Source organism: Pelobates fuscus, chromosome 2, assembly GCF_036172605.1.
Source record: "Pelobates fuscus isolate aPelFus1 chromosome 2, aPelFus1.pri, whole genome shotgun sequence".
Lineage (NCBI taxonomy): Eukaryota > Metazoa > Chordata > Amphibia > Anura > Pelobatidae > Pelobates > Pelobates fuscus.
The window spans coordinates 369,753,629-369,780,378 of NC_086318.1; the positions used below are offsets into that span (position 1 = coordinate 369,753,629).

At 40.8% G+C, this 26,750-nt stretch overlaps 1 protein-coding gene across 1 annotated transcript in view; it reads right to left on the reverse strand.

Annotated features, from left to right (window-relative positions):
• Positions 1-26,750, reverse strand: part of ACSS1 (acyl-CoA synthetase short chain family member 1) — a 101,023-nt gene that overhangs the window by 37,472 nt on the left and 36,801 nt on the right. The window contains exons 3-7 of the mRNA XM_063443703.1: positions 22,142-22,341; positions 19,017-19,192; positions 16,871-17,023; positions 15,617-15,764; positions 5,317-5,454 (exon numbers count right to left, since the gene is read on the reverse strand). Of these exons, the coding sequence (XP_063299773.1) occupies positions 5,317-5,454; positions 15,617-15,764; positions 16,871-17,023; positions 19,017-19,192; positions 22,142-22,341 (815 nt within the window). The remainder of the gene's footprint in view (positions 1-5,316; positions 5,455-15,616; positions 15,765-16,870; positions 17,024-19,016; positions 19,193-22,141; positions 22,342-26,750) is intronic.

The following is a 26,750-nucleotide window of genomic DNA, read 5'->3' on the forward strand; positions in this document are numbered from 1 at the left end:
TTTGGGGGCTGAAGAAAGAAGAATTTAGAAAAAAGAAGACGTCAAATGGTAAGTTTAATTATTTTTTTTACAGGTTAGTTATTTTATTCCCCCCTCACTATTTTTAGGGTGAGGGGGGTAGGTAGGGGTTAGAATGTTTTGGGGTGGGGGGGGGGGGGGGTGACTAGGGGCTTGGGACCCCTAGTCACCTTGATGGGGGGGGGTTCATTTAGGGCCCCCACCCACCGCTCAGGGGTGGGGGCCAGGGGGGAGGACAGTAGGTCCCCCCCCCTATCTTTATTTAAGGCCCCCACCCAGCGCTCAGGGGTGGGGGCCAGGGGGGAGGACAGTAGGTCCCCCCCCCCTTTTTATTATTTTATTAGGGCCCCCACCCACCGCGCAGGGGTGGGGGCCAGGGGGGGGAGGACAGTAGGTCCCCCCCCTTATTATTTTATTAGGGCCCCCACCCACCGCGCAGGGGTGGGGGCCGGGGGGGGGAGGACAGTAGGTCCCCCCCCCTTATTGTTTTATTAGGGCCCCCACGCACCACGCAGGAGTGGGGGCCAGGGGGAGGACAGTAGGTCCCCCCCCTTATTATTTTATTAGTGCCCCCACCCACCGCGCAGGGGTGGGGGCCGGGGGGGAGGACAGTAGGTGCATGAATGAATGAATAGATGAAATTCCCGTTCGCATGTCCAGGTGTTTCACTGGGCATGTGCGGGAATCTCACAGTCTGTGTAGTGTGGGTAGATGACGTGTCCCACAGGGACTTCACCTACCCACACAAAGATGGCGGCGCCCTGAATAAAGATCGGGGCAGAAGATAAAGAATTAAAAAGAGGTAATGTGGGGGGCTTAGGGGCATTTGGGGGTGACTAGGGGGTCAATTGGATGTAGTGGAGGCGGGAGGGGGGTTAAAAAAAAAACGGGATTCGGCATGACAGTGCCGCTTTAAGGTAACATTTAAGGGAACTTGGCTGCAGATAAAATGTGTCTTATTACATAACCTTGAGTTCTAGGAATCCTTTTCTAGGAACAGGCTCTGTGGACCAAGTACTTAGGTTACAGGTGCACTATTGCAGAATATTAAACAGGATCAGTCACTTCAGAGGGAAAGGCTCATTTTATTAACTAAATAAAATGTGGCCACTGTAGTAGTTATGCTGCGTAGAGTGCCCTGACAATGAAACCTAGTTTCAAGTCAATACGTTTGGGCATAACTGTCTTTAGCATTGTCAATTTGATCCAATTGATTGACTAACAGCACCATGCAAATCTGACTCACACGCCAGGCTTCTGGAACGTGTAGCAAATGCCAGAGCAGGCCTTCATGTGGTTTAAAGTCGAATAACACAAAAAAAGGACTAAAATATATATACATACACACATTTTTTTTTGCAATACAAAGTTTTCCCAGGATGCATTGCACCTGGGAGGTTTAAAGCACTGCCCCGTGCATGCTGGAGCCTGTGGGTAGCATGTGGCGTCGAGTGGGGAGATGTTGGAGTGGCTTTTGCATCGAGTTTTGGAGCCATTCTGGAAAATGTTTGCAGTTGTTTTAGGACTTTTTGGTGCATTTCTCAAGCTATGGAAAGGTCGTGCGCTGAGCTTCGTCGTTTGCATGCCTTTTACTGTGTGTTCTGCATTGTGGGTTGGTTTCCATGCCAGCTCATTTTGACTTTTTTTCTGACCTCCAGAACAGATTAATGCGGAGAACGCATTAAATTAAAAAGTATAAAATAGCAGATTTCCGTTAGTTTGGATGTGCCATTCACTGAAATTTCTCCTTAAATATGCCGCAGCCGTTCACCAGTAACTCAAGTTCAACAGATCAATTTCCTAGAAAGGTATTTTTAGAGTACAAGGTAAAAAAAAATTACTTAAACAAATATTTTCCGTTTATTTAAATGTAGAAAATTCTATATTACCAGTAATAGTTACTGTTATGGTAATAATTTCCTGGCAAATACTGACTGAAAAAGCCTGTTCCAGGTGAGAATTTAAAATAAGTTGTGAAAGAAGGGTAGTGTCACCCTGCAATTTGGCACCGCCGCTACAAACTTGGAGTCAGTCATTTATGGGCTCCAACAGAAGGTTAGCATACTATAGACTACCTGTAAACACATATGATGTTTTTTTCTATGGTGTACTTTACATTGCTTTTTGTCTTTACCTATATACTGCTAGAGTTAAATGCTTCATAGCAATCCAAGAAGGTAGTGCTGCTGCCTAAAAGGCACAGACGACCCATATTTTAGAGCCTAGATCAGTGATGGCGAACCAATGGCACGCGTGCCACCGCTGGCACGCCGAGCCCTCTCTGTGGGCATGTAGCCATAGGTCACAATGGGGGCGTTGCAATCCCCCCCAAGAGCCGATGATCTCTCCTGCAGGGCCGGTGCTATCCTGCTGGGTGCCTTCACGGACCGGAGGGGAGATCAGAGAACTCCCTAACCGGTCCACAGGCACATTGCCGGCAAGGGAGGGAGAGGAGGCCCGGGAGCTCTAGCTTGTAGCTCCGCCGGGACTCCTCTTGCGAGCACGGAGCATTGCCGCGGTTACCATGGCAACGCGGTGTTCTCATGAGAGTGAGCTCTAGCCCAGGAGCTGCAGGCTAGAGTTTACTCCCCACTAGAACCGCCAGGGATACTTCACCAGACCACCAGGGCTTCACAGTCGATACCCCCCTCCCTGGGCAAAGGTAAGAAGGGAGGGTGATATAAAGCATATTTTTTTAAATTAAAAAAAACATTATTTGTTTTAATCAGCCCCCAACTACACACACATTGCCCCCACTGCACCCCCATACACACACTGCCCCCACTGTACTCCCATACACACACTTCTCCCCATATACACACTGCACCCCACACACAATGCCCCCACACACACACTGCACCCCCATACACACACCGCCCCCACTGTACTCCCATACACACACTGCCCCTACTGTGCCCCCATACACACACTGCCCCCACTGTGCCCCCATACACACACTGCCCCCACTGTGCCCCCATACACACACCGCCCCCACTGTACTCCCATACACACACTGCCCCTACTGTGCCCCCATACACACACTGCCTCCACTGTGCCCCCATACACACACTGCCCCCACTGTGCCCCCATACACACACTGCCCCCACTGCACTCCCATACACAAACTGCCTCCACTACACCCTCATAAACACACTGGCCCCATACACACAGTATTCCCACTGCACCCCATATATACACTGCACTCCCATGCACACACTACACCCCTAGTTCAGACAACTGTATGAGTTGTTTTTTCTAAATTTAAATCTCAGTATTTAGGTTTAATTGCTGTGTTGGCACTTTGAGGAAAAAGAGTTTGTTTGTTTCGCGGTTTGGGCACTCGGCTCAAAAATGTTCGCCATCACTGGTCTATATTCATAACAGTCTCTACCAAATGTGATTTCTCATCACTAACCACTCACTGTTTACATTTAAATTCATGTAATATATTTTTTATTTGTTGGGTAAGTGCAATTTACTAATTATTTTTGGGGACTTTTCGTAGATTTTATCACCTAAACATTAAGGTTTGTTTTTGGTATATTTGTATTTGTGGAATACTGGGGAGTGTTCACAGAGTTTTATAGCTGCTTTCACAGTAGGAGATGTCCATCTTTAATGGCCTACCTTTTGTCATAAATACCTCTCCCAGGACTTTTTCCAAAAATATTATTACAGTTATTGCCAGTTTTAGTGACATGGGAATACTTGCCTTTCATTATCTGGACAATATTATGTTAGTGGACCCATTTAAGGGGATAGCAAATCAGACACACATGCTACTGAACTACAAAATGACCCAGTCAACTCCTTCTCACCAACTATTTATTTTTCTGGGAGATCTGTTGCATAAATCAAGGAGTCTGGTGTGTCTATCATACATAAGGAAAAAGAGGATTGTACAAAGGATTCAAATTCACATGTTTCTAAGAAGATACAAGATATCACAGTGTTATCTAAAATTGGCTAGAGAGTTATTCTTAACTCAATTCAACAACTTGAATCTGGATTGGAATGTGGTTCTAGAGTATCTCAATAGGGATCTTACCTTGGGCCTAGATGCTGCCAATTTGTCCAACAGATTTACATTAACCCCTTAAGGACCACACTTCTGGAATAAAAGGGAATCATGACATGTCACACATGTCATGTGTCCTTAAGGGGTTAAACAACTTCCCTTGGGCATTTGAAATGACAGACTCTTGCAAACATGTAGGAAAGCTCATTACAAGAGCCATGTTGTCTAAGGTAGATCGATAGCCAATGGAAGAGTCAATACTAGCAGTCAATTTTCTGGAACTGAGAATATTTTCTTGTTTCTCAAACAAAATTAGAGCAGGATAAATACTGACAACAGAACCTCATTTTATCTCAACCATCAGGGTCGAATAAACAGCCAGTTGTTATTACAGGAGAGTTACAATGGATTGATCCCAGAAATACTGCCAAGGATTGACTGTCACTTACCTTCCAGACTCCAAGAGGAAATTGGCCAATTATCTCGGCAGGATACAAGTTGCCTAATACCAGAGGCAACTTTAAAGGAAGTTTTCCTTTATCTGACCAATCTATGAGGCCTAACTCATGTGTATCGGATAACCTCATACAGGAACACACAGGTATCCAAATTCTCAGATGATATCTCAGCACAATGGAACATCCATTTGCTTTATATATATATTCTCACTTATACATTTTATCCCATCAGTCATGAAAATAAAATGCGGATAAAATGCAGACATGATTGACTTTTTTCCTTACTGACCAACAATGTCTTGGTTTCTGACTAGTCACTAACAATATTCTGATTTTATTATTTTTTTGGTTAAGAACATCAAGAAGCTGATTGGAATAACAGATTAGTGTTACTTTTGGTTAACTCCCACTTTTCCCTCCAGCTTTCTTCACTGGTTTCTCCCAAATCCTGAATTTGTAACATGTGAAAAATGCATGCAGTCTTATAACTTTTACATATATTTTAAACTTGTTTTGGTTTACAATTTCACATAAAATCCATTTATAATACAATATTACAAACTGTTCAAAGAAATATTAGTGAAGCATACACAAATACTGTCATTGGCAACAATGCATTTCATAATGTAAGACCATAAATGTTAATGTTTAACTTTCCACTGTATATAGTCAATGTTTTACTACATACCATATTCATTTAATGTTTTGTTGGGTTTTTTTTTCATTCTAAAACGTGCAGGTTGAAATATAATTTATTACTAAATATTACCAGATACTCTGCAACCAGTATAAATGCATGGTATAGAATCCTTGTATACACACCAGATCCTAGCATGTTTAAGGAAGATCTATCATATTTCTTCACCCATTCATCTCCATATTTAAGCAGCAGGCGAATTGCAGTCGGAGCGCCATAAAACTGATTAATCTTCAACCGCTCGACAGTTTCCCAATATCTACCTGAAAAAAATTCCAAGGATATTTAAGTCACAGCAATCAATAATAACCTGGTGCTATTATCTAGGGTCGAATCAAGGGCAATTTTTGCAGACATAACTCAACACTTAATTTAATATTTTTGGATAAACTCTTAAAATTACTTTTTCAATATATTAAAATATTTTTTTTAAAAAAAGACATCACATCTAAAAAAATTTTTTGAAACCTTTAAATATTCCATACTTTTAAAAGTTTATCCAAAAACATTAACCAGGTAAAGGATCACTGGAGCAAATGGTCAGGCTCACATCATAAAATTTGTTGGAGAATGCAAGACAAATAAGGAAATCACTTAAAGGGACACTATAGACACCCAGACCACTTCAGCTCATTGAAGTAGTCTGGGTGCATAGACCCAGCATCCTTAACACTGCAGTGGTAGTTATTGCAGTTTTTAAATAAACTGCTATAATTACCTTTGAAGATTTCCTACACCTCTAGTGGCTGTCTAAAGAGACTTCCCTTTCTTTTTTTTCATCTCTTTTTTATTAGTTTTTAGTAGTACTCCAGTGCATAATACATTTGCATAATACAATTGCTGACGCAGCAGCTCATTGATCAGGTACGGCATTACCAGTTTGCTACGTACCACATACATTATAACACGTACAGTAGCATTAACATTGATAACAACATTTATGCAACACTGATTCTACTTTTCATCGGTGTTGTGTTATATCTTTGCTTGTGTGACAGCTCGTTTGAGGCATTTTTGACATGGAGCTGTAGTCACTCGTGCTTTCTATTGTTGGTGGGCGTACTTGGCTTATTCTCTATCGCATCATGCAACCGGGTACAGAAAGAGAAAAGGTTAAGGGAAGGGTAACATTCAACTTTAACTCAACTTGTGTAACCGTGTGACCTGGGCTTTTCCTGTTGTGCATATTGCTTTGGTTCCGCTACCGGACCCTTTGGTGCTTATGACTCGTGACATGTCCCCCCTATCCATTCCCCTGGAGCGTGTGCCGTTGTGCCTTAGTACCTTATTGGTCTGTTCCGTCCTTTGCTCGGACGCTGAGCCCCCCGCCCCGTTGGATACCATGTTTTTCAGGTGTTACTTGCAATTTGTGTGCCATCTTCTCGTACAGGCATATGCTATCCACCCGTTTTGCTACCTCCTCTAAGGTTGGAGGCGTCTCGACCTTCCATTGTGAGGCTATCGCAATTTTGGCTGTGGTTAATATGTTTAATGCAGTCGTGGTTGCTGGGTGTCTCACTGGATTGCTCGCGGGGAGCATATGAAGCAAGTAATGTACAGGGTCCGGTGGTATTGTTATGCTAGTAGTTTCGTGTATGAGTGTTTGGACAGAGTTCCAGAACGGAGTTATGATTGGGCAGTCCCAAAATATGTGTAGCAGCGACCCTGATGTGCGATTGCACCTCCAGCATAGCGGGGCAGTGTTGGGATACAGTCTAGCTAGTCTTAAGGGGACCAAATACCAACGCATTGCAATTTTGCAATATGCTTCCCATAGGGACAAGCTTTTAGACGCTTGTTTTGTGATATAAAAGGCTTCATGCCATTGTTGTAATGTGAGTGGTTTCCCTATGTTTCCTTCCCATTTATCCATGTAAGGAAGTTTGTGCTCGGACTTCCCTCTCTCTAGTGCATTATAGCATAGTATTTACCAAAAAAGCACGCTAAACTGATCTGTAAATAGAAAATGACAACAAATAGTGCAGACTATCTGAACAAGGTCCAAAATATGTGAAAGGGGGGATATGGGGAAATAACTCACATTTACCAGAGCCCTATCACCCCAGGCTCTGGGTTTGCAATACTATGCATTATAGCATAGGGCTAGAGGTTTGATGGAGCGGGATGTCAATATGTACCGGGCAGAAGATGTTTCTGGTCGTTTTGTGGGTGCTGTCAGCTTGGTGTGTGTCTGTAGTATGTGCTTGACCCTTAAATATTTGAATATGTCTCTGGAGTTCAGGGAGAACACGCTTTGCAGGGTTGGGAATGCTTTCAGCATGTTCTGGTTATATAGGTCCTGTATTTTACAGATCCCAAGGGCCGTCCATGTTTGTAGCGGGAGGTCGGGTGAGCTAGCCTGCAATGCTGTGAGTGGTGCTCCTTTGAATGGTGTTTGCGTGTCCATGACCTCTGAGGCCCACTGTCTCCAAGTGTTCAGTGTGGTTTTTGTGCACCATAGTGCGGTATTCTCTATGGTTGTTGGTTCGGGTGTCCAGAGGGTATTAGTCAGAGTGGCTGGGTGTATGCAGGCATCCTCGAGAGCTAACCATAGAGGGGTTTATCTGCGCCTAGAGATCTGATTAATCATAGTCCTTGTGCTAGTAGAGATGCCCGGTAGTAATTACGGATGTCCGAAACACCCAAGCCTCCTCTCGTATATGGTAGGCTAAGTTTGGCGGTGGCCAGTCTGGGAGGCTTCCTTTTCCATATGTGGGCTTTAATGATAGTCTGGAATCTTTTTAGTATTTTGGTCGACAGTGGTATGGGAAGTGTGCGGAAGAGATAAAGCACGTGGGGCATAATCATCATTTTAATGGCGTTAATGCGCCCCAGCCACGATACTTCCGATCCTTCCCATTGACTCATTTGGGATGCAAGTTTGTGGATCATAGGTGTGTGGTTTTCTGTAGTTAGTGAGTGTACGGACTTTGTTAGTTTTATGCCTAAGTATTGGATCGATTTAGTTCGCCATTCGAATGTGTGTGTTTCTTCTAATTTTTTAATCGTGGCCTTTGGTAGTCGTATGGGGAGAGCCTGGGTTTTGGCTGTATTATTTTTGTAGTACGACACTGAGCTATACTTGTTCAGCATTTGTATTAGGACTGGGATAGACTGTATTGGGTCTGTCAGGAATACCAGTATGTCGTCCGCAAATAGGGCTAGTTTGTGTTCGCCCGCAGGGGTGTCAAGCCCCCGGATTAGTGGGTTGTGTTTAATGTTATAGATAAGGGGCTCCAGACACAGAATAAAGATGAGTGGGGATAGTGGGCATCCTTGGCGTGTGCCATTGCGGATGTGGAAAGGTCTAGAGCGGAAACCCGTATTATAGATCTTTGCCGAAGGACAGCTGTATAGTGCTAGGATACTAGTTATAAAGGGCTGGGAAAATCCCGGAGTTTCAAGGGTCTTTCTCATGTATCTCCAATTCAGGCGGTCGAACGCTTTTTCTGCGTCGAGTGCCAAGAGGACTCCTTGCTGGTTTGATGTGTGTGCCTATTCAACTAGGTTGATGAAGTGTCTAGTATTATCTCCCACCTGCCTACCGGGCACAAACCCTGCTTGCTCCTTCGAAACTAGCTTGGGTAGAAGTGGTTTCATCCTATTTGCTAACAGCTTAGCGTAGAGTTTTGTATTGGCATTCAGTAGGGAAATAGGTCTGAGATTAGCACACATTGTAGGTGTTTTATTGGGTTTAGGGAGTGTCACTATGTGGGCTTCTAGCATTTCTGGCGGGATGCCTCTGCCACGAGCCGGGTACGGGACGCGGAGCGTAACCGTGAGCGGCGCGTGGTCTGACCACGTTATTGGACCTATAGAAACGTCAGTGAAGTGTGTTAGGGTACTTTTGTCGGTGAGGCATAGGTCTATCCTGGAGTATGTCATGTGGACCGGGGAATAATATGTGTAGTCCCTATCCGCAGGGTATATGCATCTCCATGAATCATACAAGTCATGTGTCAGGAGTAGTTTGGTGAGGTGTTGTCCTAATGAGATGGATGACCTTTTGGGAGCTTTGTTCCTTGTTCGTCTCATGTCCATGTGTGGGTCAGTTGTGCAGTTAAAGTCACCGCATAGGATTACGTGTCCTCGTTTATATCTGTCCAGTTTTCTTAGTGCTGAGTTAAGGAAGGATTTTTGGTCTTCATTGGGGGGTATAGTGAGGCTATCGTGATCTCTATGTCATTTAAGGATCCCACCAATATGAGTAGCCGGCCATCCCTGTTTGCGTGTTGTTTGCTCATCGTAAATGCACAGTCATCATGGAAAAATATAGAGACCCCTCTGGATTTTGTTAGGGAGAATGCGTGAAAGGCCTGCGTATATTGTTTCACTGAAAATTTAGTCGGGTTACGTCTACAAAAATGGGTTTCCTGCAGACAGGCTATCGCCGCTTTGGACGAGCGCATTTCCTGCGCTGCCAGCCTTCGTTTGTGGGGGCTGTTACGGCCTTTGACGTTAAGGGAGAATAACTGCATTGAGTTAACCATTGGGATTAAGATTTGGACTATTCTGTTTGGCAAGTGCTAGTCTGTCTTTGGAGGAATTCCCTGTGATAGTGCGTGTTGGTTCATGGCGGTTTACGGGCCGCGTTCTGTGGGAATTGGTTGGGGTTTGCACATTGTGTTCAGGCCTACAGGTTATCAAGCAGTACAACCAGATATTGGGTAGAGACATAAACGTAAACAAAAACATAAACATAAGTAAAAATAAGTAAATAAAGTACCTACAAGGTGCCCCTTTGGTCATGGGCATTCTACGCGATTGGTCTGCAACCCGTGCCGCAGCCGGGCAGCAGGTCAATCCGGGAGGAGTGGTCTAAGGAGAGCAGCCGTGTTAACGACCCTTTAAACATGGTTTCAAACATAAGACTTTGTTGGTTTGTTAGGACCTTCGTGTGTTTTACCGGTGTGTGGTGTGTCGTCATTAACCCCTTCAGGACGGAGTCAATAGTGCACGTTCTGATCAAAACAAAACGTAAACAAAAACTGGAATTTGCGCTATATGTCTGTTCACCCGTAGTTCCCCTCTTTCATATTATATGCACCCACACTTATTATATATCATTTTGTTCAGGAGAAACAGGGCTTTAATTTACCATTAACTATTCATATATGGAATATAATTTATTATGAATAAAATAAAAAAAACTGTGAGAAATGTATTTATTTTTTAAAAATGTGTAGTTCCGCCTCACATTTTAGCTGTAAATGTCATAATACTGTTAGGTTTTACTGCAACAAAATGCACATATTTGTAATCAGCGATGTCTCACGAGTACAACAGTACCCCCCATTAACAGGTTTTATGTTGTTTTGGAAAGTTACAGGGTCAAATATAGAACGTTCCATTTTCAAATTGAAATTTGCCAGATTAGTAATGTTACCTTTGAGACGGTGTGGTAGCCCAGGAATGAGAATTACCCCCATAATGGCATACCATTTGAAAAAGTAGACAAGCCAAGGTATTGAAAGTGGGGTATGTTTAGTCTTTGTTAGTAGCCACTTAGTCACAAACACTGGCCAAAGTTAGCGTTCATATTTTTTTTTGTGTGAAAAAAGCAAAAAACGAATATTTGGCCAGTGTTTGTGACTAAGTGGCTACTAAGAAAGACTGGACATACCCCACTTGCAATACCTCGGGTTGTCTACTTTTGCAAATGGTATGCCATCATGGGGGTAATTCTCATTCCTGGGCTACCATACGCTCTCAAAGGCAACATAACCAATCTAGCAAATTTCAATGTGAAAAAAATGAAACGCAAGCCTTATATGTGACTCTCTAACTTTCCAAAACACCATAAAACCTGTACATGGGGGGTACTGTTATTCTCGGGAGACTTCACTAAACACAAATATTAGTGTTTTAAAACAGTAAAACATATTACAACAATAACATAGTCCATAAAAGTGCCGTTTGTTTGTAAAAAATGCAAAAAACGTCACTTTTACTTAAAATATCATCGTTGTAATACAATTTACCAGTTTGAAACACTAATATTTGAGTTCAGCGAAGTCTCCCGAGTAAAACAGTACCCCCTATGTACAGGTTTTATGGTGTCGTGGAGTATTACAGGGTCAAATATAGTGCTTGCAAATTAAATTCTCTGCACTTTCTCCCTGTGTTGTCAGGCATGTCAATCAAATTTTAATTAATCAAATCACATAATTATGTTAAAAGATTATTTCAATATACATGTAGAATTTTAATATATATACATATATATGTATTTAAATTCTACGTGTATACTAATGTAATCTTTTATGTAATTATATGTATTTATCTATATATATATATTTGCGGTTATTTGTATTTTATATATAGATAGATATATATAGAATGTCATTCTAAGTGTATTTTGTTACCAATATATATATATTAATAACAAAATACAGTTAGAATGAAATTACATATGAATATATAATTTATATTAAATTTTGTTTCAATATTTTATTTATTTATTTTATTATTTTATTTATTTATTATTTTAATTATACGTATATATATATAATATATATATGTACATCTATTATATATATAATATATATACATATTATATATATGTAACATCATTCTAAGTGTATTTTAATGCTAATATATATACTTATATTAGTATTAAAATACACTTTGTATGACGTTACATATATATAATATGTATATATATTATATATATAATATATATACATATTATATATATATAAAAATATTTTCAATTTATTTTTTAACATGTTTAATTTCTTTTTTTATACTTTCTTACCAGCAGGGGGACTGTCTGATATTTTAGACAGTCCCCCTGCAGGCAGATCCACAGCCAGCTATAGAGGGCCATGTGATCGCTCTTTGAGAGCGATCACATGGCCCCCGGGGGCCTCATTTGCCGTGGGAGGGCTGCCTGGGCTGTCAGGCAGCCCCCCAGAAGAGGATCGCGGCGGAGGTAAGTATAACTTACCTCCTGGGGCTCAAAGCCGTTACGGCGTTCCATGCCGCCGCAACGGCTTTAAAGCCCATTATAATGGGGACGGCATGGAACGCCGTAACGGCGTTAACGGGTTAAATATGTGTCGCCTTGCTCAGGCCTGCGTGTGTATCCTCTTAGAAGAGGGACTTATTCAAAAACATCTGATGTATGTCGTATTTGTGCGGTGAAGTGTGTCATGGCATACATACATATTGGCATCAGTCAGTTGAGGGATGTCACACACAGTCCTGGTCCTTCGAGTACTGCAAACATTTAGTCCCATTAAGTATCACATTGCTGTTTTCTGGGCGAGCCCGCCATGTGCCATTCCGTCGACAGTCGCCTAGGCATCTTAGAGCTTTGTGCAGGGGAGTCCTGAGATCTAAACAGTCCCCAGTCCCGTAGAAGTTTCAGGCCTTCAGCTGGTTCCTCGATGTTGTGGTGTTTGTTGTCTTTCCATATCAAGAGTTTGGTCAGGTATCCCCAGCGATATTGTATGTTGTGATTGCTCAGCGTTTTCGTGACAGAGATGAATTCCCGTCTTTTTTCCATGGTGAGCGCCGATAAATCAGCAAATACTTGGATGCCTTGGTACGGCTCTGGTAGTCGTTGCATTTTGCGTGCCGCGGTCATCAGTGCCTCTTTAGATTTGAAGTAGTGAAATCTGACCCCCGTGTCCCTTGGTGTGTCTGTTGTGAAACACGGGGGTCTCGGAATGCGGTGAGCCCGGTCCATGAGCCACCCTTCTTTCTCTTTGGCCAGTGCTAAGGTGGTGCATAGGCCCATTATGTAGTCAGGGAGAGCATCATTGGTGACCCTGTCTGGGATTCCCCGGAATCTTACATTATCCCGCGGTCTTCTATGTCTGCGTTTTTTCTCTTTAGAGGTATGTGCTCTTCTCGGACCGTGCGCAGCTGCTCTGCAAACTCATTTTGTGAAGCGCAGATTTCCATCCGCACTTCCAGGCGGTCTGTGCGATCACCTATGTCGGTCAATTCCCGTTTAAATTCTGCAGTCATTTTTTTCATGCCCGCATTTAAAGTTGTTCTTAAATCTTGCAGCATGGTAAACAGCCTTTTTTCACTAACTGGTGCCTCTGTGTAGGAATATGAGGATGTGTCAGTTTCAGTTAGCTGGTCTGGTGCAGGAGAAAGGCCCATGCTTTCGTCGCCATCTTGTAGAGATTTGCCCTTGTCTTTTTTGGCGGATCTTATTTGATCCGTCATCTTCAATTGCTTGGATGGGGCCATGGTGTCGATACCTGTCGGCGGGTAAGGTTTTGCCGGGTTTCTGGTCGTCTTATCCGCTTTTTAATCGCGGCCGGGAGCTCTTACTCCATGCGACCGTTCGCGCCGGCTGTCAGACACGCCCCACCGAGACTTCCCTTTCTTTAGGCGACTTTTGGTCGCCTAACTGATGCTGGACGTCCTCATGCTATGCAGTGTCACCCAAATCCCCATAGGAAAGCATTGTACATGCTTTTCTATGAAGGAAATACGAATACATGTGCACTGGGGAAATACTAATGCATGTGCATTAGGTCTCCTACGTTAGCTGACATTGGCAGGGGAGGAGTGGAGGCGAAGCCCAAACCAGCACCGAGGGACATCGGCGCTGGACTCATGTCTAGGGCCATCCTATTCTGGAAGGTCATCTGGGAAGTGGTCTGTAGTTGCTCAGCAAGCCCTTGAAGGGCAATTTATGAACTGTTGCTGGTTATAATATATGTAATTAATCCAATTCACGTTTTTATTGGCAGTGATGATAGGGAAAATGGATTCAAACCCTGCAGATAAGTGACAAAAGGGGCTTAACCCCTTCTGTACCACGGAGGGGAGGCTGTGAGGGAGCAGGGCACTATAGTCATCTATAGTGCCAAGAAAAAACTTTTTGTTCCTGGCACTATAGTTTAAATTTAAAGGGAAACTCGTTAGAGTCATACAGGAGTCAATGTACTGAACTATAAGATACCCAGAGTGGACTAGGGTCTTCAAATCAGTAAAATCCCTAGGAAAATCCACCAGAGATTTTTCCAAAGCGGATACCTAAACTACTCAACATTAAAGCTGTTTGGGTGCATAATTTCAGCTAAATGAGACTTAAAGGTACAGCTTTTGTAATGGAAACTAAGTAAACGGGTCCAAAAACAAACCCATATTTACATAAATATTGTGCACAATCTGGTGTAATAGTAGAAATTATGGTTTATTCAAGTCATACTTATTCAGGTAGATTTGTGTAATGTTTGTTACAATGTACACACTACAGACAATCAGGTCAATTTAACGTAGGTAGCAGGAGAAAAAGCTCCCAAAAACTGTTATCATAAAGGATAAATAGAGAGGCATGAAGTCTAGATGCATACGTTACATTTCTGTGTAGCACAGACCAGGGGTTATTCTCTAAAATGAGATTCATGGAATTATGTCAAGGGTATTGAAACTTGTAAGCCAAAATAGCTATATTAAAAAAGTCTTCAAAACAGCTATTTTTCTAGTGCATCTATTTGGTAATTGCCTTGTCAATTCTTGTAGTGAAAAACCTTAGTGAGCATGAATGTTTGCGTGCCAAATCATTTGTTACTGATCATGTGTGAACAAAGCATCACCGATATCAAGCAGAGAATGTCTCTCCGTTTTTCTGTGCTATAATCCATTCTTTAAAACCACAATGTTAAACAAGTTATGCTTAGCAAATCAAGAAATAGCAGTTATGTAAGTATGACAAATGAGCCCTGCTATTGCTTTCTCACACACTGGATCATCACTTCTGGGCTAGACTGTTACATTTTAGAGGCAGTACTATTCTAGAATAAGTATGCAATGCTTTTATAGAATACTTTTATTTACACAAAATGTGTGTAAACTGAGTGTGCAATGTTGTGTTGCTGTCGGTAATGCCCATAGTGCCTCATCACAAGGCCACCCATTCAGTCACATTTTGCTCAATCTGACATTGTCCCAATTTTTTTTTTTTTTTTTTTTTTAACCACTCAATTATCGTTGCCCTTTAATAGTTTCTGATAGAATTTAATCAACAGTATTTCTTGTCTTTTGACCTGGCTACTTTTTAACTTTCTTGATCTCAGTTAATAATGATTTTTTGGAATCCTGACCACAGATAATTTATCTTCTAGATTGTAAACTCGTTTGAGCAGGGCCCTCTTCACCTACTGGTTCTGCCAACGTTACTTTGTATGTTAATGTCTATCCAGACAGTTGGCACATGTAGCATCAGGTGCTTGGATCATCTTTTGTTCATGGACAACGTATTCACTGGATAATACAGGTTTTTACTCGACCACTGAGAAGGCGAGCCGAATGTCAAGCAGGTCTGATACTTATGTGTGGCACATTGTAAGCTTTGACATAGAATAAACATGTATTTAGTTTACTGCAAAGAATGTTCTATTCCAAGAAAGCTATTTATTTACATATGATATGATCTATCATTTTCAGCTCACTCACCGGGGTTGGGATATATTGGCGTGCTCTCAAACAGTACAGTGGTTGCTCCGTTAAATAGAGGGCCGTACACCACATAGCTGTGTCCAGTTATCCAGCCAATGTCTGCCACACAGCTAAATACATCTCCTTGTTTATAGTCAAACACATACTGAAGAGAATAAAGGAAATAACATGTTTAATGTAAGTAAATTATAAAATTACCAGTGTAAAAAAAAAAGTTAACTGTAAGTTGCCTGGTCAGCAGACAAAACAGTCACAGTAAGCAGTTTATCGGGCAAAGCTTGGGAGGTAGGTAGGCAAGCAGCTAACACATCAACCTCACTTCCACTCACACTCCAAACTCAAACCACCATCTGTCCTTAGCTGAAGGCAGAATGTGGTAGGATTCAAGAGAACATAACAAACACCTGGTGCAAGTCTATTTAAATTTATAGTTCTGTTTTTTAAGCATTCTGTATATGGGTCTATAGGTACCAAGGCTTGGTCTTAGTATGGTTTAATAGTTATGTAGCCCAGTAGATGAGCTAAATCTTAATTTCTGTAGCCCAGTAGATGAGCTGAATCTTAATTCTAGAACTGTCATAATTTAATCTTTTAATGTTTTTCTTCAGGTACTTCCTAGTATTTCTCCAGTGTATACATGTAGACAGCCTGATGTCACACCAGCACAACACATTAATTATCCATTCAGTAAAAATATGAAAACTAGCATTGAGCAGAAGAAAGTCAGAGACTATAAATGATGAGTCTCAAGTACTGCAAATAAGTGACTTCTGGTCACAGGACAAATGATAAAGGTCAACAAAGAGCACCATGGTTGGAAACCCAATTATAGTGGAGAGGGTGGAGGAAAGCAGGATTTACATAGATGGACAGATTTTACATTTCATAGATTGTATTGTCTAAAAACACAGTAAACATCAAAAACGAACTTTAGAATCCAGTGTTCTATTTTTGTCTTCTCACCACAAGAACTGAGAAACTATACCACTTAATTTAGCTTTAAATGTTTCATAGAATTTCCTAAGAAATAAACGATTCAGAGTGGAATTTTATACCCTTCAAATCTAATAAATAAAATATGTAGTTCAGTAGGTTTTATATAGTTACCCCTCAGCTTTAATCCATTGTCTTTAACAAAAAGGGCCAACAGTTGTCCGTTCCATTCACTTACAAACAATATAAGAGGTATATAATAATGGTGTGAGTTTTTCTAAATTTTGAATTAGGCAGGACTTAAAAATTCATACATACCTTGTGTGTTAATGCAGCATACAGTAGGTATCCTGCCTGGGTATGTACAATGCCTTTAGGCTTCCCGGTGCTGCCCGAGGTGTACAGCATAAAAAGCATGTCTTCACTGTTCATCGTTTCCGGAGTACAGACAGAATCTGCCCTGGCCATCTCCTGTCAAAAACAGATACACAAAGTACTGACCAATCAATTTAACAAAGGCTATATTTTATCTTGCTTATATTATAAGTTAATAAGTTTCCTTAGCCATTGCAGCTTTATACACATTCTTTCTTGTAATTCTGTTATATCTAATATAGCAAGTTTCTACTGGACAATGAGATGTTCTTTTAACAAGTGAATATTTCATTAAGTCAGATTGTGTCAGCTATGAAATGTGAGGGTTCTGGAAAGAAAAGCATTATAGCAGAAGCATATTAATATTATTACATGTGTTTCCATTCAGTGAACTGGTGTCAAAAGGTAGTCTTTGTTTTTCTGAATGCAAGCTAATAGAAGGGCCAACAACCACTACATGTAAATGGAGACAGTAATGGAGATTGTGAGCCGAAAGACTGCATTATAATTCATGCAGCTTGGGACAATGTCTATTTTTATTATTTATCGGGCACCAGCATATTCTAGCGAGATGATCTTATGGCGTATAACACAAAACTAACAAATAAATTATGCCAAACAGTTAAAGGTCCAAACAAAAAGTGCAGAGGGTCATGTCCTAATAAATTTATAGTAAACTATCACCCTAACTTGAAATATTCCAACCTACACAGTATCAAGCTAAAATGTGTGCACTCCTTATATTAATTTGTTCTCCATAACTGTACACTGGATCAGACATATAAAGAGCCATTCAGTGGCAAAGTACTAAATACACTATCTTGGAATCAGCTTCAACGGTCCATTGGTTTCCACGGTGACTGATCCACACTTTGCACTTCCCCCCAAATTACTGTATAGGCATACAACACTAATAATTCATTCAGTTACTTCATAATATAGTAAACACATCTATTAGTTTGATTGGCAGACATCTTTACATTTATCACTCACATCTTTCCCATTATTGCTCACTGCATGTGCGCTTTAAAAATGTAACTCACGATATCCATATTATATGCATTCCACCTTTTTGTAAATTGATCTGCAGGTATATATATCTCTAACACTGTTTTAGTAGATCAAATGATCTTCAGTTCAGGATAAAATGCAACCTCAAAACTTTCCCCAGTGCCACTAAGGCAATGCCAAATATTAAATACTTGTAAGCATCCCTTGTTGTACACGAGGTAATATATGAAAATACAATTTTACCCTGCATTTCAGATGTATATATATATTAAATATAATAACAGGATGACCCTGTTTTCAAACCATATACTACATATACTGAGTGACCTAATCTGTTTTGTTTTTTCTTTGAGGTGCACAGCTTTATTGACACAGAACAATAAAGAGACTCCTAATCTCAAGGTCAATAACAGGACATACATGACCCAGTCTACCCAAGATTAGTGGGAGCTATATTCCTGAGTATTGGCTACTATTTGAAGCTGACACCATTTTAATTTAGCCTTGTCCCATTAGTGAACTCTATGTTAAGAGAGACACTGAGGAGACAGAAAATGCAGGATTCTGTCTCCCCAGCATCTCTTTCAGCATATCATTATCAGGAGATCGATTGAATGAAAGTATACCCCAGCTGAGCCATACAAAAAAAATAATCTGGTTTGTGGAAACCCTCTGCAGAAACCCTCAATGGCATTATCCTCCCTTTAAAAAAATGTCACCTCTGTCGTGTTTAGTGCTAATTTTTAACAAAATGCACAAAGTGGCACTGCAGTTGTAGATATTACTAATAGTGTAATGCATACTTAAGAGATACAATTGCTGTCTCTTATAATCCAAACTGATGCTGATACTGCATAATTTTGAATAAAATTATTTATTTTTTTTACAAATAATTGCCTTCTCTATCACTTCATTTTAAAAATTGTATACGTTAGCTAAATATTTTTCTTATTAGGAGTGGCATATTAGCGTGGTGTTCTGGGCGATGCTGCTGCATGAGGCGTTTTTTATAGCAAGAGATTTACTGTTTCATCAGACACCTTAATACCAATGTACAACTACACATTGAATGACGTACTTCTTCAAGAGGTATGTCAAGATTACCCATGTGGACTTTGTTGTCGGTCCTCTGTGCTACAAATACATGCTTGATGGAAGGGCAACTTTTGACAGCTTCATCCACAGTCTTTTTCAGCTCTATTAGGCGTCCACCTCTTACTCCCTGATTGAATGTGATCACTGCTTTGCAGCTGGCTATTGAGATAACCAATTTGAAAACACATAATATTAATTGCATTAACCAACAGAAATCTTGTTACACAATAATTTTAAAAGCAAAGTCAGAGTTTCAAGAAATTAGTCATAGTATTACTCCATCCCTGATTATAAACTAATTGATTTGCATTCTATACCCATTAGGTACCTCCCCCAGATAATAACCTGCTCTTTTGTGAAGTCAGTTGGCACCTCTGCGGTCCAATCACAGGCTTCTCATAGGGAAGCCTGTGATTGGACCAATTCACCGGCTTAGAGCCCACGCGCATGCTCCGGGACGGAGATTGGGGTAAGAAGTATGGGGAGGTGGAGGGAGAAGTTCTCAAACTTTTTAAACCACAGGAGGTAGCGCCCACAGGAAGGGAGGGTGGGAAGAGCTCGTTTCTTCTGCCTGCAAGGGGAAGATTTTAATGTATGTCGGCAGCGTGCCATGCGCGTTGACAACAGACATTAAATATGCACAGAATTGACATTGGCAGCCCGGGACAGAGTTCTGGGTTGCCAATGTTATGTGTGATGGGCAACTAGCCCCCAACACACAATTAAAAGTATCTCTGTATGTGCCGTGTTTCAAGCTGGAACACTGCACATACTGACTCCTACCAAAAAGTCACTAAAGTGATCATTGTGGTTGGAATAACCCTTTAACCTGGCTTTTCTGTATGTTTTGGAGTCATTTGTGTTAATGGGAGACTCTAAAACAAACTTTAAGTTAAGTTACAAAAGGGATTCCATGAAATGTTAATATAAGAAAATACATTAAAAGGGTTCAGCAGAACTAAAGGCCGTAGGAATAAATGTCTCTATCTTTTTGTATATGTATATCTTATTGTTTCAAGGTTACTACCAAACTAAAGATACAAGCTCCTCCTACATTCTGAAATACACGTGTTTGCATTGAAAGTATTCTAAACACATATTTGGCCTCTTATATTCTCTAAAGATCCTAAGGCAAGGTAATACTAAAAATAGAGAGGAGAATAGAAAGGCAAAGGTAAACGCGGAAAAAAAAGAAAATACCGGTAATTTGCCCTCAAAAAAAAAATAGGCAACAAATTGCATATAAATATACAAAGTAAATAATCGATAACAACTAGAGGATTATGTAATCACCCAGACATGACAGAGGACAATACATGGTGATGTGGACTTCACCACACTTAATCTTAAAATAACACTCTAACTTATTTTTTAAAGCAAGATGTGTTATTTGTTATTTTTAGATTAAGGGCTCCCCCTGCTTTAAATAAAAAAAGTAATAAAACCTACCTGAAATGCACTGTCAGGACAATCCTGATGACCTCTGACTAATCCAATGCTTCTCATAGAGAAGCACTGAGGACCTATGGCACATGCTTCCCAATCTCTCAAACGGCAGTTTCACATTGCCAGAGAAAACAGCCAGGATCTACGCACCAAAATCATTCCATTAAAATAGTAGTTTTGATGGCATAGCATGTCCCTTTAAGGAATGTGGGTCAAAAAATGAGACAAACCTGGATTTTGGTTTGCATTTAATCTCCATACGTTGAGCATTTTTACATCTAATTTACCACTAATTTAAAAACAGTTAATTGAAACAAACTTAAACCACTTAAAGCACAGTCAATTCCACTAATGTGTATAACATTACCGTTTAACTTTGAGGTAAATTAAGCCTGAGAGTCTTGTTCACATGGGTGTGAGGGGTTACGTTTCGTTACATAGTGTAACAGTTCAGGAGAACTTTGGAGAGAGTACATGGAATCCTTAAAGGGCCACTCTAGGCACCCAGACCACTTCAGCTTAATGAAGTGGTCTGGGTGCCAGGTCCCTCTAGGATTAACCCTTTTTTTTATAAACATATTTATAATAGGGTTAATCCAGCCTCCAAATCCTCTAGTGGCTGTCTCACTGACAGCCGCTAGAGGCGCTTGCGTGATTCTCACTGTGAAAATCACAGTGAGAGCACGCAAGCGTCCATAGGAAAGCATTGTAAATGCTTTCCTATGAGACCGGCTGAATGCGTGCGCAGCTCTTGCTGCGCATGCGCATTCAGCCGAAAGGGAGGATCGGAGGCGGAGAGCTCCCCGCCCGGCGCTGGAATAAAGGTAAGTTTTAACCCTTTACTCTCCCCAGAGCCCGGCGGGAGGGGGTCCCTGAGGGTGGGGGCACCCTCAGGGCACTATAGTGCCAGGAAAACGAGTATGTTTTCCTGGCACTATAGTGGTCCTTTAACAAAACAATGTGAAGAACAGAACCTATGTTTCTATGTAGAGCACAGAACTGTTTTGGGAACCTTCATTTACTGTAAATCTCCAGGGGTACGCTGCAACAAGGGAGTGCTTGTGTTTTCTCAGTAAATCTAGGCTTCCCACTGCTTTAACAGGAGCCCAGCATAGAATATATAGTTTACATGTCGCAAGTACTTTAATTTGTGAAGATATAAAATAAACTGCCAGGCAAGATAATATCAAACATTACATATAGGGCACTGAGAGACTTTTTGCAGCAATAATAAGCAAGGTGCAAAGGGGACATAGTGCTCTGTGCACCATAAACTATGCAAGATACATTTGGATAGTGTTCCTCTTTAAATTGTTAGAGGAATGGCCTTCCTGAAAGGAATCAGATTCTATTTGCAGAAGATGGCCTGCCAATTAACCCTTTATGTGCCACAGAGGACAATGTTTAAAGTGTGGGTTACATGATAGCTGAATACACGTCTGTGACTTAAATTACTTTGCATTTCTCTTATATGTTGACGGAACATATTTGTGGACCATAAATAGAATCATGAATAGCCAGCTATTAATTCCAAGAGCTGTAGACATGTAGTTAATGAAGATCCACATGGCCAAGCAGATTCATAGTACTGAACTGTACTCTCAATGTCAATAAATTAGACTGTGATTAGACAGAGCCAGCCACAAGTCACATCTCACTCACCGTCATTGATTCTTCCTGCCAAAGATTCGGCGCTGAATCCAGCAAACACCACAGTGTGCACAGCACCGATTCTGGCGCACGCCAGCATCGCAGCCACGGCTAGCGGCGACACGGGCATATAAATGGCCACTCTGTCTCCTTTCTGCACTCCAAATTTGCGCAGTGTGTTACCAATCCGGCATGTCATATCTAGGAGCTCTCTGTAAAGATAGAGAGAAATATTCATGTATATTGTATTACACAGTTTTTTTCTGAAGTGATGACAATCTATTAACTTGTAGGGGTTTATTCAGTAAACACCGGAATCTAATAAACAGAAAATAAAAATTGCAAACTTTTCAACATTCTACAATAGCAGAGCTCAGCTAAAGTCACATCTTCGCTATATTTTATCCTTAAAGGAACACTAATGCGTTATGAATACCTGTATTCCTAAAGCTTTAATGTCATGGTCCATTATTAGATAGCACATGCAGCCGTATTCCATATAAATAATAAAATTAGTATTTTTACTCATATTATACAGCTTTGATGCTCCCTCAGCACTACTTACCTCTTTTCCTCCCACAACATCATGGAAGAGACATGGCCTCTTACACAATGGTTCAAGCCAATGCTTCTCATAGAGGAGGATTGGAGATCTGATGAGCTCCATGTGTGCATGGACAGCAATGTTTTCCTTTGAAGAATTAAATTGACAGGACCATTGTTCCCAAGTGGACTGGGTGACTATATTGGTATTTTAAAGGACCACTATAGTGCCAGGAAAACATATTCGTTTTCCTGGCACTATAGTGCCCTGAGGGTGCCCTCACCCTCAGGGCCCCCCTCCCGCCGGGCTCTAGGGGGTGGAAGGGGTTAAATTTGCCTATTTTTCCAGTGCCGGGCAGGGGACTCTCCTCCTCCTTCTCGTCGTCATCGGCTGAATGCGCGGCAAGAGCTGCGCGCGCATATAGCCAGTCCATAGGAAAGCATTCTCAATGCTTTCCTATGGACGCTGGGGTCTTCTCACTGTGAAAATCACAGTGAGAAGCACGGAAGCGCCTCTAGCGGCTGTCAATGAGACAGCTACTAGAGGCTGGATTAACCCTATTATAAACATAGCAGTTTATAGAAAAAAAGGTTAATCCTAGCTGGACCTGGCACCCAGACCACTTCATTAAGCTGAAGTGGTCTGGGTGCCTATAGTGGTCCTTTAATTATGCAAATCGGTTTGCAATTCACTATAATAAAAACTTCAGGATTATTATTGTTTTTTCCCAAACTGGGTATATTGTAATATAATTTTAAATTCCATGAAAAATTCTCGACAATTCACAAGTTAACGGATCATTCTCTCCAGACTGCTTTGTCTCAGAGGGGGTCAATTTAGCCAAAACTCTCTAAATTCACTATTCCCAAAATCACTTGAAGTCATCCTGGATTGAAACACAAGCTTTTATCGGCAGCAGATGTGGTTTTCATAAGGTGTTCGGAAGATTATTTTGTGTTTGCTAGAGATTTTTGAGAAATAATGCATTTAACCCCATAAAGACACATGACATGATTCCCTTTTATTCCAGAAGTTTGGTCCTTAAGGGGTTAACAAAAGCACTGGAGAAAAACTTTTAAGTCAAGAGGAACTAAACTGTTATTAAATCTCCTGCAGCAAAAGGATCTGACCCAGATGACATGAATGTATGCTTCCCACTGGCCTCACACGTTGATAGCACTAGAAAGTATTACAGAAATACATACAGGGCTAGTCCAAACTAGTCTTTGGCAACCTGGTTATTTACAGAATAATACAAAGGACAAGAGGTCATCCATTGAGAAATGCTGAAAGTCACTTTTGCCTACAGCAAGTGAAGATGAAGATGTGGAATTCTTTGTCTAAAGAGTTTCTGTTATTCAAATCCATAGATTACTTTTTTAAATGTTTTAATGCTTTATTGAAAAGCAGAATATTCAAGGATATAATTAATATGCATGGAAACAGCTTCTTAATCCAAGTCAAAATCTCATTGCAATTATGGAGTCAAAAATTATTTTTTCCCTAGTGCTGACACATTTTGTCAACTGTCCCAAGTTGTATTTTTCGTCTTATTTTGGATCAACAGAGATTTTCAAAGATTGAACTTGGCAAACATGAGAATTCTGTTTCAACCAAGTTAAGTATTGTGTTATGACACAGGGTGTGAAGCCCACGGAACAACGCAGAGGGGGAGTGGGCCTTGACAGGGCCAGAGAGTGGGCAGGGTAAAGAATTGGGGGGTGGGCTTAGGGTAATGCAGCGTGGGGGTGGTCTAAGAGCGAGTTAAATAGCGGCCATCTTAGAGAGGAGCCATTTTAACAGAAATTCACTCACCTGTTCTTTGTCCCACCCACCCTCCCTTTAGGTTTGGTTGTGTTCCCGTTTGGTCACAGCGGCGGGAACAGGGCATGGTAAAGTCGGAAGTTGGCTGGAATTGGAAGTGGATAGGCCAAGGCCTAGGCCGGAGTAGGCCAGGTGGATAAGAGTGTTGGTAGGTTCAAGCTCTTCGGTGGCTACGAACCTAGGGGGTAGGGGTGTCTGGGTACACCCCTACAGTAACGTTTGGTTGGGGCCTCTTTGGTAGGCCGTGTGTTATAAGTTAAATGTTATTGAAATGTTATTTATTGTTTAAGTGCTAGGGTCATTGTCAGGGGTATTGTATGGGGGGATAGTAACAAAATGTCAGAAATGACAATGACCCTAAATTTGTTAATTTGTTTGAGATTTAATAAAGCTGTGGACGTTATACTCCAACAGAATAACCGGTGTCCGAGTCTTATTAAAGGTAATTTTAAACTAACACCTGCCGAATAACGACAGTGCCTATGTCATGTGTTTGTTTAGTAAAACTTGATTTTGCAACTTTTGGTTTATTCAAAAATATATGACATCAATTTTAAATCGTTAAATTATTTTACACCACAAACACCGACTGCACACTCAGCCCTTGCTCTCAATCATATACATTTCTTGTTTAATTCTTGTTATTTTTTATAATATTTATAATTTTATATTTTTTATAATATTTATTATGCAGTTCCAACCATATTTTGCCATTAGGTACATTGAAATGGTATCGATAACTGTGTGTGATAGAAATAAAGTGACAGAATTAGTGGCCTTGACCACAAATTTACAAGCCAAATGGAGCAGATATAAAAGAAAAGCTCTGCCCACTTTGTTGTACTCCAGTAATGCATCAAACCAAGTTTTTCTAAGAAAAACTTATATAAAAGGTGTATATGCTAAGCCATGGCCTGGACGTCAATGAGGAAGGGCATGTGATTCCTTGCCTTCATCTCACTCGGGCAATTACCAGCTAGTTTGCACATTGATCCAAATCCCAGTCCCTTAACTTGATGACTTACCAAGTGCTCAATATGATATAATTACACAGATGTATATAATCTGAAAAATGATTCTACAACACATAATCTGTCCATAACGTAAATAGATACTTTATTAAATACCTTCAACATGCCTACCCTGTCCAGCTTGGCTTACAGCCAGCTAACAAAGAAATTTGACAATCAAAAATTATAGAAGGTATTACAAAGATCCCATAACAAAAATCTCTAGGACTGGTAACATTTACTACCAAACGTTCAAACAGATCCTGGGTCCATATTTGACTAGAATGTAACATTTTAGCTATTGTCAGGGTTCCATCTCAACATAAATGTTCCCTACACATATTGTCACCCTTCCAAAACCAAGGAAATCTTATCATGGTCAAAACCTTTGACATTTCACTCATTTCCCTGTTCGCTGACGACATTTTCTTTTAAGCTTTCACAACCAGAATTGTCCCTTTCCCCTCATCATGTCCCTCCATACAGATGATTTTGGAAATGTATCTTTCTACAGATACAACACCACTAAAACCCAAGACCTGCTGATAGGGATACCGACCACATTATTGTCAGACTTAAGGTAACCATGCATCTTTGTGTGGAATTCAGAGTTCTTAATTTATCTGGGGACTTGAACTACTGACTCTGCGATAACTCTACATAAATGAATCAGACAGACTTTAAATCCTTGTAAACATATCATGGTGTTCTGGGCAGACTATATACAATTGATGATGATTGTTCCTAAACTATGTCTTTTGCACATTACTAATTCCACTCCCTTCATCCTTTTGCCCAGAAGTTGAAGGATTTATTAATTGCTTCATTTGGAATAACAAATGGTGAGGCTATCATATAAATTATTACAACAACCCTCTCATGGTTGCATGGGAGGAAGTCCTCAATGTGGTTAACTATTTTAGAGCAGTTATTTTAGCCCAGAAAGTGAATTGGCATGCTCATCCTGGAAACCCTTAAAATGTTGACATGGAGAACTCTGTTTTGTTTTGGAAAAAAAACTCCAAACCTCTTCCTGTCCACAGCCCTCTCTATAAAAATTATATCATAATACTATCAGTAAACGTTATCCACCAAAAGTGCGTCATTAACAGCCCTCCAACCTGTCACTGTCATCTGACGTTTCATTAAGCCCGTGGGTTATTAAGGGTATTACCTAGATCCGCCAGGTGGACAAGGATGGTGATATAATCCCTTTGCCACATTGCAGCTTAATTTTGCTCTG